This window comes from Misgurnus anguillicaudatus, chromosome 17, assembly GCF_027580225.2.
Source record: "Misgurnus anguillicaudatus chromosome 17, ASM2758022v2, whole genome shotgun sequence".
NCBI lineage: Eukaryota > Metazoa > Chordata > Actinopteri > Cypriniformes > Cobitidae > Misgurnus > Misgurnus anguillicaudatus.
Window position 1 is genome coordinate 15,325,681 of NC_073353.2, and position 19,532 is coordinate 15,345,212.

The following is a 19,532-nucleotide window of genomic DNA, read 5'->3' on the forward strand; positions in this document are numbered from 1 at the left end:
CATATGTGAATGCTTTTCTTCCTGTGATAATTTCTTCATGCCTTAAAATTGATTGGATGTAACCCTTGTCTCATGCACTATACTCAATCACACCAGCTCAGACCATAGATATGAATTAGGGATGCTAACAATTAATCGTTAGTCGATTAATTGCAAATAATAACTAAATCGATAAAACTTGTGGATGGTCGAAACAGCAAGGTCATGCGGCGCCTTCGCAAAACACATACAGAAGTAGAAAAACCGAAGCGAGCACGCAGGAGTTAAACTAGCCATGATCACGACGATCCTGGATGCCAAGCACCTGTGCTTTTTAACGTCATCGGAGACGCAGCTGGCTGCCAATGCGAAGCTGCACAAAATGGCATCCGCAGTGGCTCTGATACACTCTAAAAACAAACGGTGCTATATAGCACCAAAAGTGGTTCTTTGCTCGTAATCATAGAAGAATCGTTTTTAGTGCCATACAGCACCGGCGAAGCACCAGTGAAGCACCTGTGTAGACCCAAATAGGGGCCATATAGCACCACATATGGTTCTACATAGCACTATGTGGTTCTACATAGGTGCTTCACCGGTGCTACATGGCACCAAAAACGGTTCTTCTATGATTACGAGCAAAGAACCACTTTTGGTGCTATATAGCACCGTTTGTTTTTAGAGTGTAGGGTCCGATACAGAAAATGCAAATACGTTACTGAAAGCAAAGCCCCTTAGGCAAGCCTGCAACTTGGCATAAAAACGCGTAACGCTGCCATATACAGGGAAGGAGACCAGAGGCCGTTTTTATTGAACATATTAAATGTAATCTTAAAGGAATAGTCTACTCATTTTCAATATTAAAATATGTTATTACCTTAACTAAGAATTGTTGATACATCCCTCTATCATCTGTGTGCGTGCACGTAAGCGCTGGAGCGCGCTGCGACGCTTCGATAGCATTTAGCTTAGCCCCATTCATTCAATTGTACCATTTAGAGATAAAGTTAGAAGGGACCAAACACATCAACGTTTTTCCTATTTAAGACGAGTAGTTATACGAGCAAGTTTGGTGGTACAAAATAAAACGTATCGCTTTCCTAAGCGGATTTAAAAGAGGAACTATATTTTATGGCGTAATAGCACTTTTGGGAGTACTTCGACTCGCCTGAAAAGTCCGCTCCCCTTCTCCCTCTCACAATGGGAGAGGGAGGGTGTTACTGCGCCGAGTCGAAGTACTCCCAAAAGTGCTATTACGCCATACAATATAGTTCCTCTTTTAAATCCGCTTAGAAAAGCGCTACGTTTTATTTTGTACCACCAAACTTGCTCGTATAACTACTCGTCTTAAATATGAAAAACGTTGATGTGTTTGGTCACTTCTAACTTTATCTCTAAATGGTAGCATTGAATGAATGGGGCTAAGCTAAATGCTATCGAAGCGTCGCAGCGCGCTCCAGCTCTTACGTGCACGCACACAGATGATAGAGAGATGTATCAACAGTTCTTAGTTAAGGTAATAACATATTTTAATATTGAAAATGAGTAGACTATTCCTTTAAATTCTGGCATAAAAACTGTACAATGTAAACTGTACCTGACTGTCGTCATACTCTAAATGCCCACAACAGATTTCTAAATGGTATACCGAAGGTTGCTAAAGTATCTCTGCTGACAGTGTGCCGCAAGTCCAATTTGGAGGGGATGATGGGAAAAGTGCCCATCGTATGTTTCTTGGATACAATTACAACAAACAGTGTATCAATGACCCGGAAAGCAACAACTACACCTATAATAATGAAACTTTTTTTCTGACACAGACGCAGACTTGCATGCGACTGCCAGAGTGCACATGTGAGGCGAAGAGTGTTTTTAGTCATTTTATTTCATTATGAGAGGTTTAAGTTTAATCAAAACACCAACTAAATCGACTCAATTTGCAGTCACACTAGCATGTTATTTAGACAAAAAAAACTTTTAGTTTACATGAGGAAGCTGGCGTTTGCCTTTTACAGTTAACTATTATGTCATTGATTAATCATTCATTCATTTAAATGATCATCAAATATGGGGAATTGCATAAATAAACATCCCTAATATGAATATGCAAATAAGTCCCTGCCTCCAACCCGGGTACATTGACATTCGCCAGTTCCAGACACAGTTCATGGTTTCACAAATCATACGCGAGTTGCACATTTGCAGCATGTATTTTTTCGCCATTGATGTTAACAGGTTAAAGCATTCACACTGCATTGCTACACACTAGAAATGAAGCAGCAGTGCAGCGCCAAGTCTATGCATCCATACATATCTATGGGTATCCAGCACAATTGAGATTCAATTATTCACCTAATAAAAACAATAAACACTCAAGCATGCAATTCTTATCTACACAAGGTCCAAGCTTTACCGAGTCGAGTGCACATACATACCCTATGGTGCCTATGCCGGGCATCGGAGGACTGGGTGGTTTCTGTGTGGGAGGTGTGGTGCGAGACAGGCCGCCCATCTTCATGTTCTGAGTGTTGACCTGTGACCATTACAACACAAATCAACAACTCCAAATACAGACTTCAGCTGTGAGCAATAACATCTCAATGTCACAAAAGGGGTATATAAGACAAATGGCATCAGGGTCACTGAAACAGTGACAGAACACACAAATAAACACCCAAAGCAAAACAAACAAGAAAACAGAACAAGCACATCCATTTAAAAGCCACAACTATAAAATGAAAATGCGATACTGTAAAAATCAAAGAAGAAACAAGGAGTGATTTCCCCATGGTTATTTAATCGAAAGCTTGATAAACTAAACGTTAAATAAATCATCCTAAATACACTAAAAATGAATTATTAAAAAAAAAAAATAGTCTATGCTGATTAGGAAAACCCATAAAAGTTGAATAAATCAAATACAGAATTTTAATATTTTCAGTCAGTAAGTTCAAAACCAAAATGACTCATCATACCTTATTCCTTCTCCATTCATCTCAGCTGATTGTAAAACAGCTTTTAATGCTCTTACCTTGAACCTAAGCAACCACTTAAACCATGAGTGAAGCAGTAAACAGAGGTGAGAGCACAGAGAGGTTAGTGACAGATCTCCCACACACGACACAAAGTGGTATTTGTTAGTTTAAACCCATGTTAGTTGGAAAACTCGCTCCATCATGCAAACCCCTCATCTCAGTTTTACTGATTCAGAGGTGAGCTTACCTTCACACCATGGCCAATATCGTCCAGGATGCTGTAGTCGAGTGGTTTGCGAATGTAGCGCACAGGCCTTTCTGGACTTGCTGGAGCAATGATTTTATGGGTACGAGACGTGTTCTTATTGGTTGTGAGGATTCCAATCTCCCGCCGTGCCACTTTTTCTTTATGGATATCCACTGTCTGGATTTATGGGAAATGGACACATGACAAACGTTTGAGATTCACCTTTTTTCAAAATTTTGCATTAAAAAGTTAAATATCATCTATAAATAATTTCAGTTAGGATTCAGGCCAAAATCTGTGCTTGTTAAAATTACAAATAACTCACTCTTATCATTGGATCAAGTTTGCATCTCAATGCTAGTTTTACTTGACCTTAGTGCTGTGTTCGACACTTTAGATCGCAACAAACTCTTAAGGCCCTGTTCGGACTGTAATTGTTTCTCATTAGGATGTCTGCAAACGTATATTTGCATGCCTCCTCCGCGATAAAACTCATGCGTTTGGATGGAGATACATTTGCGGTGGATTTGGACAGCAATTAAATCACTACCTAAAAATCATGGGTTTGATTCCTAGAGAACAAACGTGATAAAAATAATAGCTTGAATGCACTGTAAGTCCCTTTAAGATAAAAGCCAAATGCATAAATGTAAGTTTTGATGCAAGTCATAAATGCAGATCTCCCTACCTAAATATTTTAAGATATAATATATTAGTGCCATGTGTTTTTCTCTGTTGGTCATTTAAGTTTTCTAAAGCCCTTTTCACAGAGACATTCCGGAAAATGCATCCTGGATTTTTCCGGGATCGTTAGATTTTTAGTTCATTCACACTGCCATGATTAGCCGGCATCTGCAAGGTCCCTGAAAGACACGTGACCTCTTGACAGTACTGCCCTCTCTTCTACGCAGCGTCTGAAGTTTGCATATTATTTATTATTTCTCTCTCCAGAAACAACTTGCGTGCATTTTTGTTTATGATAAGACTATAAAGGAGTGGGTGAGCACACATTTCTATGCTGGTGAATGATCTCAGCTTCAGAGTGGATATTTGACAAGCTTCCTGATCTCTGCTTTAATCCAGTTTTCAGACATTTCTCATCGTGATTGTTTATATGCATTTAAAACCCACAGTTTGAGGAGCTGAACGATATATCTTGTTGGGATGACGCACGGGCAATTTCGTTTATTATAAGCTCAAATGAGCACATGACGCGATATTCTTTTATGATACTGAATGATCTCCGTTTCAACACAGTAAGTAACGAGCTAACTTACCTGATATCTGCTTCAGTCCAGTTTGCTGACATTTCTCGTCGTAAATGTTGTAAATCCCTCATTTTAAAGAGTTGAACCAACTTTATGTTGCCATGACACGCGCGTCCTCACTACGGCACGTGCGTCATTGTTTATGCGTCTCATTTATTATTTCCTGATAACTGCTTCAATCTAGTTTGCAACATTTCTCGTGGTGAATGTTTATATGCATGTTATCTCTCGTTTTAAGGAGCTGAACCATAACTTTTGTTGTGATGACGCGCGTCCTCCCTACGACACACGCATTACGGCATTGTTTCGGCTTCTTGTTCACACAGAGGGTTTTCCGTGTATCTTACTAGGTCCTCTTTCCGGCAACGATCCCAGAAGATTTACGGGACGTGTTTGTGTTCACACAGACGCTTGTCTGGCAATTTTAAGGGTATTTTCTGGGACCAAAGGTCTGTGTGAATGGGGTTTAAGAGAAACTCGGGGATCCTTTTTGTCTCATAACTTGAATTAAAGCATTAAGAGACATTTTAACCAAAGCATTTGTCTTTGATTTAAACTTTACTAGAAAAAAAGACATAGTTAGAAAACATAAATAATTTCTGAATCATTAAACTTTTCATTTAAATAAATTAATACTAAACACTTATTTATTCTGCTCACACTAAAAAAATGTGTGTGGTCCCAAAGAATTTAAACTCAACACTGTGTAATATAACAGTTTAGATGTGCAGCCATAGGGGTGTGTGTGTGTTAGAGACATGAACACATCAAAGCATTAATACTGTAAGGAGGCTTGACTAACTCGCTCCTTCAGCCGTATCTCTTGCTGGCACAGATCATTACGGTCTCATCACAAAATGCAGTTACATTGCAGATGAACTGCAGTTCAGATTTCCTCTCTATTTCTATGTGGGATGTAGTTTATTGCAGAATCAATCAAATGAATCCTCTTTAGAAAATATACATTTAATATGTTGCCCGAGATAAAAGTGTAACTGCCAGACAAGCTCTTGCTAAAGTGTTAACGGGTAATAGGCAGGAAAAAGCCTTTTGACTATGATATCCACATTTTTTAACACTGACAAATGCAAGACTGGTACTCACCCCCAAACCAATTTCAGTAAATATAGCTGAGGGTGTGAAACTGTGTTAGATTACCTGAGAGATGTGGTTGATGGAGGACTCCATGCGGCGTAGCTGGGACGCCTGGATATCAAGCATTTGGAGCACATTGTTGGCAAGGGTGTTGATCAGGTAGGCAACACTGGCCAGGGACTGAGTGGTGTAACTTTTGGTTTCCTCTAGAGCGAGGTGCTTGTCTGGAGCCTGATGGAGAAATAAAGTATAAAAGTCAGAACACCATTAAAACCAAAAAGAGGAATGACAAGCAAAGTACATTTAATGCCCAAGTAAAATATTTGATAAAGATTGATATTGGTTACTGTAACCATTAAAGAGTGATTAATGTAACCAGTTTACAAATTCATCTACCCAAATGAATAAACATTGGCAAGAGTAATTTACAGAAATATTTGCCCCGTGCTTGAAAAATGAGGCAAATGCACACAGTCTATTTTTGAGCTAGATGTCGATTTCGGTCGAAATTAAGGTAAGTACATTAAGCCTACGTCTAGCGATCCCGAATGCTCTAAATAGTTATTAAACATCTATAATGATCTTTATTCGTACATTCGTACACATGCACTTGACACTTTGGTTTCGGTTTAAAATGTGCAGAAGTTAGCAAATAAAGTACAGGACTTGCTTGATGTTAAAATATTAAAAAAGTTATTAAGAGTGACAAGACTCGAAAACAAATCTTCCTCGCACCGACTGACAGATCTTAAGCTTCCACACAGATGCGAGCGACCCAGATATATACACATATACACAGAATAACACTTTTAAAAATGTCTGTTTTGACAAGAACTCATGCAGATAAACTTTGTTATGTTTTAAGTGAATGTTTGGTTAACTTTTGGGGGAAAATATCTGATGTGTAACATTATATTAGATCTTGCATTCCAGTAGATCTTAAATCTGCATGTCTCAATGTCAATCAAACAATAAAAGAAAGAAAAAAGTTCAACATACATTTTCCTTACAGATATTGTTTTTGACTGTGTGTAGCAAATGTATTAGTTTTACCAGTGATTTTAAGGTATGGATGCAGTGATTTTGTTTTTGAACCTTTAAAATTCTTTGACTCGATTTTCTCAAAATTGACTTTGCTGACTATATCAACTTCAAACAGGTGTAGCTCTGTCATTTTTGTCAATTTCCAACAAATCACACATCGTTTAAGTTTTTAAATAGAGAATGTAAATAGAGAATGTCAAAATATAAATGTCTCATTTGCTCATTCAGACTCAATTTGCCAGCACAGGTCACACTCTGCAGGTGTCATGTCTAACCATACTTACATAGTACAGTATATTTTAGATATAAGTCAATGGCTATTTAAAATCCTAAAAGCTGTCTTCAAATGCAGTATATGCAAACTTATGAAAGCAACAAAGTATATTAAAATTCAATGTCCATCACATCCTGTGATAATGTTGAATGTCAAATGACCCTGTAAATGTGATTTTACCAGAAATGGTCACAGCGGATACAGGCCAGTAATAAACTGTGTGACTATTTATCAGACATTTGGATGTGGCAGTCAAATGTGTGCAATGTCAGTACCTAAGCATTTCTGTGTGCAGTCACATGACACCTGCTTTGATCCCAAAACTGTCAAAGGGAAAGAGTATGTGTGTGTGTGTCCGTGTATACAATTCCTGTCTTTGTCCCAGTGCAGTACCAGGAGAAAACAGTCACGCCTCACATACTTCTGACTTTGTTCTGATTTGTAGATGAAAAATGACTGCAGCGCACATTCATCTAAAACCACATGGGTCAGTGGAACCTAAGCCACCCTTTACCAGGATTAATCATTGGTTAGATGTTTTGATTTCTGGACAGCAAGGTTGCTGCCGACATATCAGTATAGGTCTACCAAAACAATCACATGTTAGTTATCCCACTAAAATGAAAAATTAGAATTAATAAACCAATTTAAAAAAATCAGTGGTCACCAGGTTGCCCGCACAAAGTCGCCAAAGCACATTTCATTAAAAGCCTCAATTTTTAATATTTATTTATAAAAAAAATTTACGTAAAACAAAAACATTTTGAATAGACTATATCAAAAAGTAGCCCTCCAAATTGTTTTATCCATTGTGGTAGCCCATGCTTACAAAAACTGTAACTGTAGTTACAAATGCCACTCTGGTGGCACAGTTTCATTATCAGCACAGTGAAGCGCTGACTAAACTTTACAAGAAGAGCTGCAATTTAAGGAATTTAAGGAGACATATTAGGAACTATATTAGCTATATTTTGTGTATGTTGTGCAGGTGAGTCACTACAGATAATAACAGATGATTATTACAGGATTGTACTGCATTAAATTGTTCGGGGTTCAACATCACAATAATTTAGCAGAGCACGTCATTAAAGCCCAGGCACCCCCAAAATTTCTTGCGTGCCAGGGAGCGGGAAAAACTCAGTTACCCTACAGTCACATTAGCTACAAAAGTGAGCGACACCAAGCGACATGGGCGTTCCTTGGCTAATATGTAAAAGCAGTATTATCTTAGGTCACTTCAGCGGTATTGTTAAGTTACAAGAACAATGTTTTTGGATTCGATTTAAAAGTATGTATTTCTCGATAAAAGTAACAAAATATGAGATAAAATGCCAAACTTATCAGATATATACAGAAATATGCTTTTTCCGCCATCTTGAATTATTTTCATAGACTCGGCCACAGACCTAGCCTGGCTCCGCCCTTCTACGTGCTTCTGCTTAATTTTCATTTCGCTTCAATACTGCGTCTGGGACTGCTCTGTAGAGTTTCGTTGTCTCCTGCAAAAATCTGCAGGACCAATCAGCGAACAGATGGGGGTGGCTAAGAACGATGACGTTGAGGTCGTGGGTCAGTTTGAGTTGTAGTTCAGTAATGGCAGCGGAGAAAGACTTGAGAAAATCTATTCGGTCCATTGTTGCAAAACTGCCGAATATACAGAAGTTAAAGCTGGAGCAAGAACCAGGTTTGCTAAGTTTTGTTGGTCTGATTATTCTGACTTGTTGTTTCCGGCCGGTTTCGGCGCATGATATACGTCACGACCACACGTTAGCGATTGGTTATGGCAGATCCTGAGTGACTGGGCAGATCCAATAGTTTTAAACTTCAACAGAGGACCCTCCTTAACGGAAGTAACGCTTTGCAATGAAGCGTGGCCAGACTCTCTGTACAAATGAAATGAATGTGCGAGAGTCTGGTTGGACCAGGCTACCACAGACCTACGTCACGCTGCTCCTTCACTAAGATTGGCAGTCGCTTTGTCGCATCGCTCAGCATTTGCATAAAATAGCCTGCTTGTCTATTTTGGCACCACCTTGCCCGCGCAGCAGCGAGCTCATCGCTCGTCGCTGGCAAATGGCCAGTCCCATTGAAAATGAATGGTAGCCTGTCGCTCTGTCTCTGTCTTTTGTAGCTAATGTGACTGGGGGGTTACTGGTTTTAAATCCCTGAGCGCCGAACAACATCTCAAAGAAAATGTCAGGGCCGCGCACATTACAAGCTCAGGTGCGAGGAAGAGTCCGAGCTCTCTCGCGCAAGAAGCCCACAAGTTCTCCCATGTGAGGAAAAGCACACAATGCGCGTTGGTGTCGCAACAAGTGCGAGTTATGCGAAATGTTAATCTTAATCTATGATAATAATAAAAATAGCATAATAATAGTTTAAAACTATAATGGGCAAACATGCCAACTAGGGGTGGAACGGTACACAGAAGTCCCGGTTCGGTTCGTACCTCGGTTCAGGCGCCACAGTTCGATTCACTTTTGGTACAATTGAGGGAAAAGCAAAACAAAAATGAAGAAGGCATTTTTTTAGTACTTAAGATAATCTTAAAAACATAGGTGTCCTTATTAGTGTTATTTTGAGATGTCATGAATATGAACTGAAATGCATTTAACATACTATCTTGTATTTAAAAAATGTATACCACTTTAAGTAATCTTGTACTCATCTTTCATACAAATATGGGTTCAAATGTATTACAAGTGTTACCTAAATACATTTTAAAATTACATTTTGGCCTTATTTCATATTAATGTACTAAAGAACAAAAAATAGGCTTGTAGGATGAATTAATAGGTGTGTACGACTTCACGAGGCGCTGCAAGAAACGACAAACGGATGACGTCAGAGTAACGCGAGAGGGATTTGAAATCAGCCTCCTCCGCAAGATTTCTCACGGTACTCTGACGCTGATGGCGCTGCGTAAAGTTGAGCACAGCACACTTTAAAAAAGCAGCTGAACTCGACAGAACTGCGCCTCGTCCATTAATTGTATATTAGCAGGACAATTTATCTCCTACTTCTCAGCGTGAGAAATTCAAAGTCGTGTGAACTGACTGAAATGCGTGTGTGTCAAGGTGAATGCGTGAGGCTTGAGAGCCCTGATTAGATGTATTTCCACTCACATACCTAACAACTGCTGAACAACGCCGACGCAAAGTCCTCGTCTTTTCCACCACTCTATCGCCTGTACTATTGTAACTGACTGGAAAACTCGAGTTTTGCCAAACATGCGATCTTAAAGAGGCTGGCGGAGCGTCAAACTCTTGTGGAACACCACTTGCCATCCTCTCGCTGCTCACTAAACTGACTGGACCGGCGGACCCTACAAAAAACTGCAGAGTGCCAGAATGTAGACGGGCTCTGATAGAGCGCATACATAGGCGGAGCTCGGCTGCATCGGCGCCAATCAGAGCTTCAGAGCTAAAGCGGGGCAACAGATTAGCTGTCCATAAAGAACCCGCGGATCTAACAGAAGTTCCGCATTACATTAATTATTTTGCACGCAAGTTTTTTTTTCATACCGTGTATTCTCCGTTTAAATTCACGCACCGAACCGTGACCCCCGTACCGATTCGGTTCGAAACGAATACATGTATCGTTCCACCCCTAATGCCAACTATCGTCATGAAGGCTCACTTTCGGCCATATGTCTCACTATCGTGGATAGATATTTTCTATCGGCTTATTAGTGACTCTCATTCTAGTTTAAAAAGACAAACATTACTTAACATGGGCTATATAAGGAACATACATAAAAATAACTACCATTTTTTAATTTACAACCAAAGCACAGCAAAACAGTTGTTAGAGCAAGTAAGGGAATTATTTAAGAAAAGGTCAGTTTTAAGACCAGGTGCAGTCTAACAATAACACCCACAGGGGAGGTGAAGTCCTGCTCTGAATGATCACAGCATTGTCTGAGATCCTTTTGTAAAATGAGAACAATACAATGGAGAAGCAGGTATAGGGGTGATTTACTGCCCAACCAACTCATAGACACACGGTGTAAGTGTATCTCTCCCTTTCAAGATCTGTGTGTAATTACATGGTGCTGAGTCCAGTAATGACTGACCACAGAAGGACACGCTCTGAATCTTTGAGAAAATTACTCTATATAATAATACACTGTGAAAATGAACAGGTGGGCAGAACAAGGGATGCTACCAACACTTTTGTTGCTAATGAAAATGCACAGACATCACAGCTTTTCAGCACACACAACTAGAGCCCGACCGATATGCGTTTTTTCGGGCCGATGCCGATACAGATATTAGGGAGTAAAAAAAGACCGATAACGATATATCGGCCGATATTCTTTATGTGTACATTATAGTTCATTATAAAACGGTTGGTTCCAATTCTTGATTCTGATTGGTCAATAGGTGTGCTTTATTCATGATAAAACACTGCTATGACCGCTTCACCCAACGGTTCTATTTAATATCACTGCGCCCTTAGCAACACCCTTAGCAACACATAAACATATAATGAGACAAAGTCTGAGAACAGTTTGTTGTTTTTATTTGAGCTTTCATGTTGTTGTTGTTCGCAGTCAGGGACTATTTTTTCTAGCGGAAGGAATGCTTTTATTAATTTAACTTCATGAAAGTTGCACTAATATTTTTTTTACTTTAATATTGTGTTGTAACCGTTTTATAAAAGCAATAAGGTAGAGCCCGACCGATATGCGTTTTTTCGGGCCGATGCCGATACAGATATTAGGGAGTAAAAAAAGACAGATAACGATATATCGGCCGATATTCTTTATGTGTACATTATAGTTCATTATAAAACGGTTGGTTCCAATTCTTGATTCTGATTGGTCAATAGGTGTGCTTTATTCATGATAAAACACTGCTATGACCGCTTCACCCAACGGTTCTATTTAATATCACTGCGCCCTTAGCAACACCCTTAGCAACACATAAACATATAATGAGACAAAGTCTGAGAACAGTTTGTTGTTTTTATTTGAGCTTTCATGTTGTTGTTGTTCGCAGTCAGGGACTATTTTTTCTAGCGGAAGGAATGCTTTTATTAATTTAACTTCATGAAAGTTGCACTAATATTTTTTTACTTTAATATTGTGTTGTAACCGTTTTATAAAAGCAATAAGGTAGAGCCCGACCGATATGCGTTTTTTCGGGCCGATGCCGATACAGATATTAGGGAGTAAAAAAAGGCCGATAACGATATATCGGCCGATATTCTTTATGTGTACATTATAGTTCATTATAAAACGGTTGGTTCCAATTCTTGATTCTGATTGGTCAATAGGTGTGCTTTATTCATGATAAAACACTGCTATGACCGCTTCACCCAACGGTTCTATTTAATATCACTGCGCCCTTAGCAACACCCTTAGCAACACATAAACATATAATGAGACAAAGTCTGAGAACAGTTTGTTGTTTTTATTTGAGCTTTCATGTTGTTGTTGTTCGCAGTCAGGGACTATTTTTTCTAGCGGAAGGAATGCTTTTATTAATTTAACTTCATGAAAGTTGCACTAATATTTTTTTTACTTTAATATTGTGGTGTAACCGTTTTATAAAAGCGGTAGGGTACTCGAGGCAAGTGCTGTGTCGTGAATAAGTAACGGCTGAAGGGGTTGCAGGCACTCCGCTTCGCGTCGTGCCTAACAACGCCCTTCAGCCGTTACTTATTCACGATACAGCACAGCCTCTCGTACCTTATTGCTTACGTATATACTACAGTATATTATACTAAAGTACTGTACATAGAATACACTATATACTTTAACATAATATACTATGAATAAATACAATGCAATGCAATGATCACTCACAAATTTGGTGATCACTCACAAATGTGGTGATCCAACACTTATATTGATGTGACAAAGATATGTACTATAGGTAATAAGTTAACAATAAACTTTATTATCCAAAATTAGTTGGATATCAGTGCACTAAACAGTAAACTTGACTTATTATAAATAACTTTAAAACACAAAGAGAACAAAATACATAAAACTTGCATCATTTGTAGTTTTGACGAGAATAACGTTATAAAGAGAAACTTATGAAGTCATTGATTAATATTAGCTTTACAGTAAGTTGTGTACTTCACAAATTAGTTAGCCACTCACAGTTACGAAGACAATGCTTGACGGAGCACATATTAATGTACGCTATGTTAAATGTTGTGCTTGTGCACAACGTTTTTATAACACAAACCCAGGGTTCCGTGCAAACTTTAGACTTTAATAAAACTAATGCGTCTTCGCTCCGCCTCTTTTATTTAGCAAGGGTGTAAAGTTGCGCAAGCTTATTGAATCAATTGCTCTGAAATGAGCGTGTTAACTAACAACACAAGCAGCAGTAATCTTATATAGTGTTATATAAGTGCACGGCTGCGCGTAGTTTAAACGTGTAATTTCTCCGTCTCGCGTCATTTCTCCCGCTTGCGTTTTAACTCGCAAGTCGACAAAGAGACGGATTAAAAACACCAAATGTAAGCGGGAATGCGTCTCTCTTGTCCATTTATAATCCAATCAACCAAAGCGCGTCTTAATACCAGGTGTAAAAATGTTGTTTAGAAGACACTGCGTGACTGCAGCGACCTGAACTGAGAGACTGACTGACTGAAGTGAAGGGGGTGGGGGATTGGCTGGTGTCACTACAGTGAGTGATCTGGGTCGCCATTAGCAACCAGTATGGTGCACTCTGCTGGACAAACAAGTACTTACATCTTTCAATTGCATTTAATGTGTTCTGTAACAAACGTTCATATCGGCGCATATCTGCGGCTTATACGCCGATACAGATATATCTGCGACATGCTCATATCGGCCGATAAAATCGGCAAAACGATAAATCGGTCGGGCTCTACACACAACTCCACAGATCGACATTAAAAACTGGTGTTGAAACATGATATCAGTCAGACTGGTTGGTGTATGTTTGTTTACATTTACATTTAATCATTTAGCAAACTCTTATCCAAAGCGACATACTTGTTGGAGAATAAGAAACTAAGTGTAGCAACATAACTTACTTGACTACATTTTTTCAGTAGAGTGAAGGTAGCTCAGCTTTATTCAATGCAAAGAACTAGGGCTGCAGCTATCGATTCTTTTTGTAATCGATTAATCTAGCACTGAATCGGTCGATTAATCGAGTAATCGGATAAAAATTTTGTGTGTGTTTTTAAACAACCAAAACAAATAATGCATAACGAAAATGAATGGCTGTAAAATGTTCAAGCATTTGGCTTTTATTTCTAAAAAAACCAAAGGTATTTGGCTCCAATAAATAAGCCTATTTATTTCACCCATTTAGTGTTTATAAGTGCCAGTGCCAACAATTAAGCACTTTAATTTATTAATACAGGTTTCATGCTGTAATCTAGCCCTGACATCAAAGTAAATATCTGGTTTATGTACATTTCTACACCTGCAGCATTTACCATTAGGCTACTAACAAATAATATATCATTTCTGGGGTGAGCCTATTTGCTATGGTAACAACCTGTGTGTGTGCGCGCACGTGCACCTGCGTTTATGTGTGCACGCGTGCTGTGCGTGAGGAAGAGTGACACCCCACCCAGACGTTCAGTTGCTTCATTGCATTTTGGTACGGCAGGAATACATACATTCATTTTCAATAGAACGCTGCATTTGGTTTGCATCACTTGCATTGCGGTGCATTTTAGGTTAAGAATCCGTTCGAAAAATCACATCATCACGTCCCGCTGTATACAGTGAATGCATGCAGCTGAAATTATTGTTGCGTGGCTACCTAAAAGTTTAAGCATACCGCATAACGACATCGCTACAAATACAGTATGGGATTAAAATCAGCGGAAGCTACGTTACCTTGTTTCATCGACGCTTGGTGAAACGGCAGTGGATGTTTTCGGCTCAGATGCTGAATGTAATGATAATGTAATGATCCCAAACTTTAGACATTCTCTCTCTACCGTTTAAGGACATATTCGCTCTCCGCCATCGCGCCAACTAAATTCAAAATGTACCACGCGCTATGGTGTGCTTCCTGAACATTGAACAACGGTCCGTGTGAATCAGATCTCGGTGCGTGTAGTGCGTGTCATAGGAATTTAACGAGGCTTCGAGGCAGAATTTTTGCCTCAAGGATTTTTTTGAATCAAGTTAATCGAGTAACTCGTTTCAGCCCTACAAAGAACCACTGCTGAAAAATCAATGATTCATTTCTGTGAATTAATTGATTTGCACCTCTTTACATGTTTAGATTTGCTTACAGTGCAAATTTCTGGAGGGCATATACTAGCCAAGCTTTCTGTCTACAAGACATCACAATATAAAAATATTAACTCGTTCACTTTACTGTTACAGTATACAGAAAACACTGACTTAATAAAGTTTCACAATGTGAATTGTTCAGAAGTGAATTCAGCTGTAAAATGTGGCTGTCAATGACCAGTGCTGTTGTGTGTGTATGCAGCCATAAAGACTGAGATTTGAGCTCCTTTGACTGAATCCATGTAAAAACCACCAAGAACATCACAGCAACCACATAGCAATGTCCTCACAACCATTCAAAACACCTTAACATCATCATAACAGCACATTTTAGGCAACCAGAGCTAATGTAAAAATAAGAAACCTAAGAAACCTATTACTTATAGTTTTAAGTGATAACTATTACTCAATATCATTAACACATTAATTTACACATCTACTTTAAAATGACAAGCAGTTTGTCAAGCTACAGTTGAAAAGTAGTGCTCTTTTATGTGAACATGCAGTTGAGGATCCATTAGATTGGGAAGACTAAACTGCGAATCAAGGCAGCCCACACAGTGAGTCTTCATTCTTACTCACACGCATACTCATCACCCTTTCATCTTTCTTCTATCATATGAACACAGGACAGGCTCAAAAACATCAGAATCCACCTCCAGTATGAGGTTACACAAAAACTCTGGCTCCTGTCTTTATAACTGCTGTCTGTATGTACTGTACATCAGTCATACACTGTGTAAAAATATTTGTTGACAACCATTGTTACACAACCTTTTTATTAAATTAAATAATATTTTTAAGTTGAATTAACTCAAAATATCAAGGCAACCAGGTAACTTTTTTCAGTTGAACCAACATGTATAAAACATGTGCTGGTGTATATGCAGTGTTTCCCCTCAGTTTACAGCTTTTTGGGGTGGTAGATGGACACTGACAAAACACTTAAAGGAATCATGGCGTTCATGCGTTTCTTTTAATGACAGCAAATAATCCCCTATTTATTCTTTATGTAAGAGGGCTCCAGATAAAAATTTTAGGAGGGATTTGAAAAGGGCTGTCCCCCTGATTGGCCTAATCTGTACGTTGTGATTGGCATGAATACCTGATGCAGCCGGAAAGGCTGTTTGAAAGATTTGGTTGCTAACAGGAGTTAACTTACAGGCTGTGAGTCAGAAGCGGGAGGAATTATGATAATGTCGGTCTTGTCTACATCATCAATCTCAGGAAGTTAATTGTAAACTTACTTGGCCTTCTGAGGGGGTGCCGTTGGGGGAAAACAATGATATTACAAACCAAAGGCGTAAAGCAGGGGTCTTCAGCTACTCTTTTTCGAGGGTCATATTTAAAAAAAATATATATATATATATATATATATATATATATATATATTTACATTATATATATAAAATTTTCATTTACATACCTGTAGGTCATAAATAAAAAAAACATGCATTTTCAAAAAAGATGCACACTTCTTGTATCCAGAATTTTGCCTTTTAATTACTGAAAACTCATATTTTCTTCAAAAACACCACATTTTAGGCAAAAAGCTGAAATAATTCAATTTTTGTGAAGGACTTTTGATAGAGATCAGATGCAGAGCGATCCTCAAAACCGGACATACGGCTGTTTGCCCTAGGGCAGTGGTCTCAAACTCCCGGCCCGCGGGCCATTTGCGGCCCGCCCTCCCTCTCTCTGCGTCACCTTTCAAAAATATAACATAATCTGGCCCGCAGAAAAATTTTGTTTTATATTCCTTTGATTTTTGATTTAAACGTTCTAGTGTTCGTTCACATGTCGGTAATCAATCGTTTTTAAAGGATTCAAGTGTTAAACAAAAAGGATTCATATTTTTCACCTTGCACACACAGGGTTTTGATTGGACTACACACCAAAATACATTCTAATCAGCATGTCACACGGTTTAGTCGCACAAGTTTATTTTTGATGCATCTAAAGCTCAAATTGGATCCGATAACTACGCTATGGATGGCATCCTACGCAGCCCATTTCTGACTTTCTTTCCGGTTTTCAGCCGTCATTTGTCATATACAGGGGAAAGGTAAAAATAACCATGCTGATTTTAAATCAGACAAAGATGACCAGTGAGCCAGACAAAGATGATTGGAGGCCCGCATTTGGCCCGTGGGCCACCACTTGACTAGCCCTGGTGTAAAATGTGTGTGATTTCAGCAGGTAAATATTAAAGGTTCTTTGGCAAGGTCAGGTGCTCTTGGAAGTAGGAAAAGTGAGAACAGAAATGAACAGACAGTACATGTCAGTAATAGTTTGAGGTTCTGGCAGCATCTCAATATGATTCCTCCATCTGTTGTTGAGGAAACAAGGTTTTAATGAAGCCATCATTAAACACATGTAATTAATCTGAATAGGAGTCAACCGATGAACGTACAGAAACACCCTCCTGTGCTCACATGTTCAAACAAACAACACCCTCCTTATAAAAGCAAAACCTCAGCACCATTTTGACTAACAAAACTCACCATGATCTCTACAGGAACTCTCAAAGACTTTACCACAAACTTAAACTGGAGCCGTCTAAAGATAGATTCCATCAATAAATAAATGTTTCTAATAAAAACATTGAAATACATCAAGTACATTAATGCATTAAGTAAAAAAAATACAGTGAAAACCTAATGTGATGGAACTAAACTACAGTAAAGGAAGTTTACACAAAAATAAAATTGTAAAAACTGCTGTTTAGTTTTTTTTGCTTTGTCTTTGTTTTGCTTTCATGATGGGAGTGGATTTGTGACTCCCTCGTGTCAAGTTTTAAAAGTACACAAAAGCCATATAGGCCTCGTACACACTACATTGAAATTCGGTTGTCACTCCACCTTTTAGTGCTTAATCCTGTTCTGTACACACACACACACACACACACACACACACACACACACTTTAGTAATTATCCGAATTAACTCTTGCTAAATGCAGGTAGTAACATCTGCATAAGAAATGCTGCATAGTGTGTACATAACTGAACTGAGCAACTGGTTGTTAATGAGCACCATTTTGTATTTAAACATGCATTATGGACATGACAGGTCTCTCTAGAAGTCTTCTGTATGGGCAGTGCAGAAAATGACAGGAGTGTTTGATGACTAGTGTCACCAGATCTTGCACAAAAAATACACCGAACAAGAAAAATCCAACAATAAACCAAAATAAATCCAAATGCTTTACCTTAAAGATCAAAATATTGGGACAGACAGATTCTCACTTCAAATAACACAAAAAACTTGATCGCCTTATAAGCCAAATGCCATAAACGGTTAAGTGACACAACGGTATGCAAGCACAAAAAAGAGACGAGTACCTGGCAACACCGCAAGACAACGTTCTGTGGAGCAGCCTCATAAATGCGTACAACACACTACACCAAGAAAGAGGTTTATTGCAAAACATAACGCTGTAACATTATTATGGTCAAAGCTGTGTATTAAGCACATGAGACGAGCATGGATCACAACTGTGCTGTGATATGTTCACATATCTCTGTAAAGGCAAAGAGGGAAATCCAAATCCCCAAGTCGCACATGAGCAACGGGTTATAAAAATGCTCGCATTATGTAAAAATGGTCTCTAATTGCAGCCGCATTCAGAAGCCCTATGATGACCAAAGTAAACAGAAAGATCGGTTCATGAGATCGGCAAATTTAGCGAGTACCGATTGAGTCATCTTGCGCGGACACGTTCAGCTTCCAAACACGCATACAAATGATTTCTCATACAAATGATTACTTTATCAGACCGTCAGGGCAGCAATAATTTGTGTCATTTACAGGACATTCACAAATTAAAGATAGAAAAAGTGGCGAAATGTCTGTCGGCTCATGACGACATTCACCATGTATTAACAAATATTTTTTTATTTTAACTGATAATGTTAATCGGTCATAAATTCTTACCTTCGGTTAACGGTTAAACGGTCAATGTGAACATCCCTAAATGCATTCATTTTGGGCTATAGCAAAAACTGAAAAGTGCCTGCCCGAAGGGCTACCAGGGATTTTGAAATTTTGCGAGCCCTGTTCTGGTTCTGAAGAACAAAGACAACAATTGTTTTGTATGTGGGGTTTGAATAAGGGGTTAGTAAATAACACATTTTCAGTTTTGGCTGAACTAATCGTAGACACTGCTAGCTTTAATGAATTCAGATCCTCTTACAAAATCTACAAATAATTGCCCATTTTCACTACAAGATCCCACCCATCCACCATTCTTTCCTTTTACCACTTCTATCAGTTTTTTGCAAGTGTGTTTCTGTGGCTTCGGTTTCATCTGCTGGTTTCTGATGTTCTTCTGTGTCTAATGATCTGACCCAATTGTTTGTCTGGTTTCACTGGCCTGAGGAGAGGACAACGCTGCTCTATGA

The 19,532-nt window shown here is 38.7% G+C and overlaps 1 protein-coding gene across 12 annotated transcripts in view; it reads right to left on the bottom strand.

Annotated features, from left to right (window-relative positions):
- The window catches only part of abi2a (abl-interactor 2a), a 53,037-nt gene that overhangs the window by 16,249 nt on the left and 17,256 nt on the right, over positions 1-19,532 (bottom strand). For 6 of the 12 annotated variants that reach the window (XM_055216535.2, XM_055216530.2, XM_055216534.2 and 3 more), the window contains exons 2-5: positions 5,628-5,795; positions 3,202-3,378; positions 3,011-3,028; positions 2,415-2,512 (exon numbers count right to left, since the gene is read on the bottom strand). In XM_055216535.2, coding sequence (XP_055072510.1) covers positions 2,415-2,512; positions 3,011-3,028; positions 3,202-3,378; positions 5,628-5,795 — 461 coding nt within the window. The remainder of the gene's footprint in view (positions 1-2,414; positions 2,513-3,010; positions 3,029-3,201; positions 3,379-5,627; positions 5,796-19,532) is intronic. The other 6 variants (XM_055216531.2, XM_055216537.2, XM_055216532.2 and 3 more) reach the window with 1 other exon arrangement.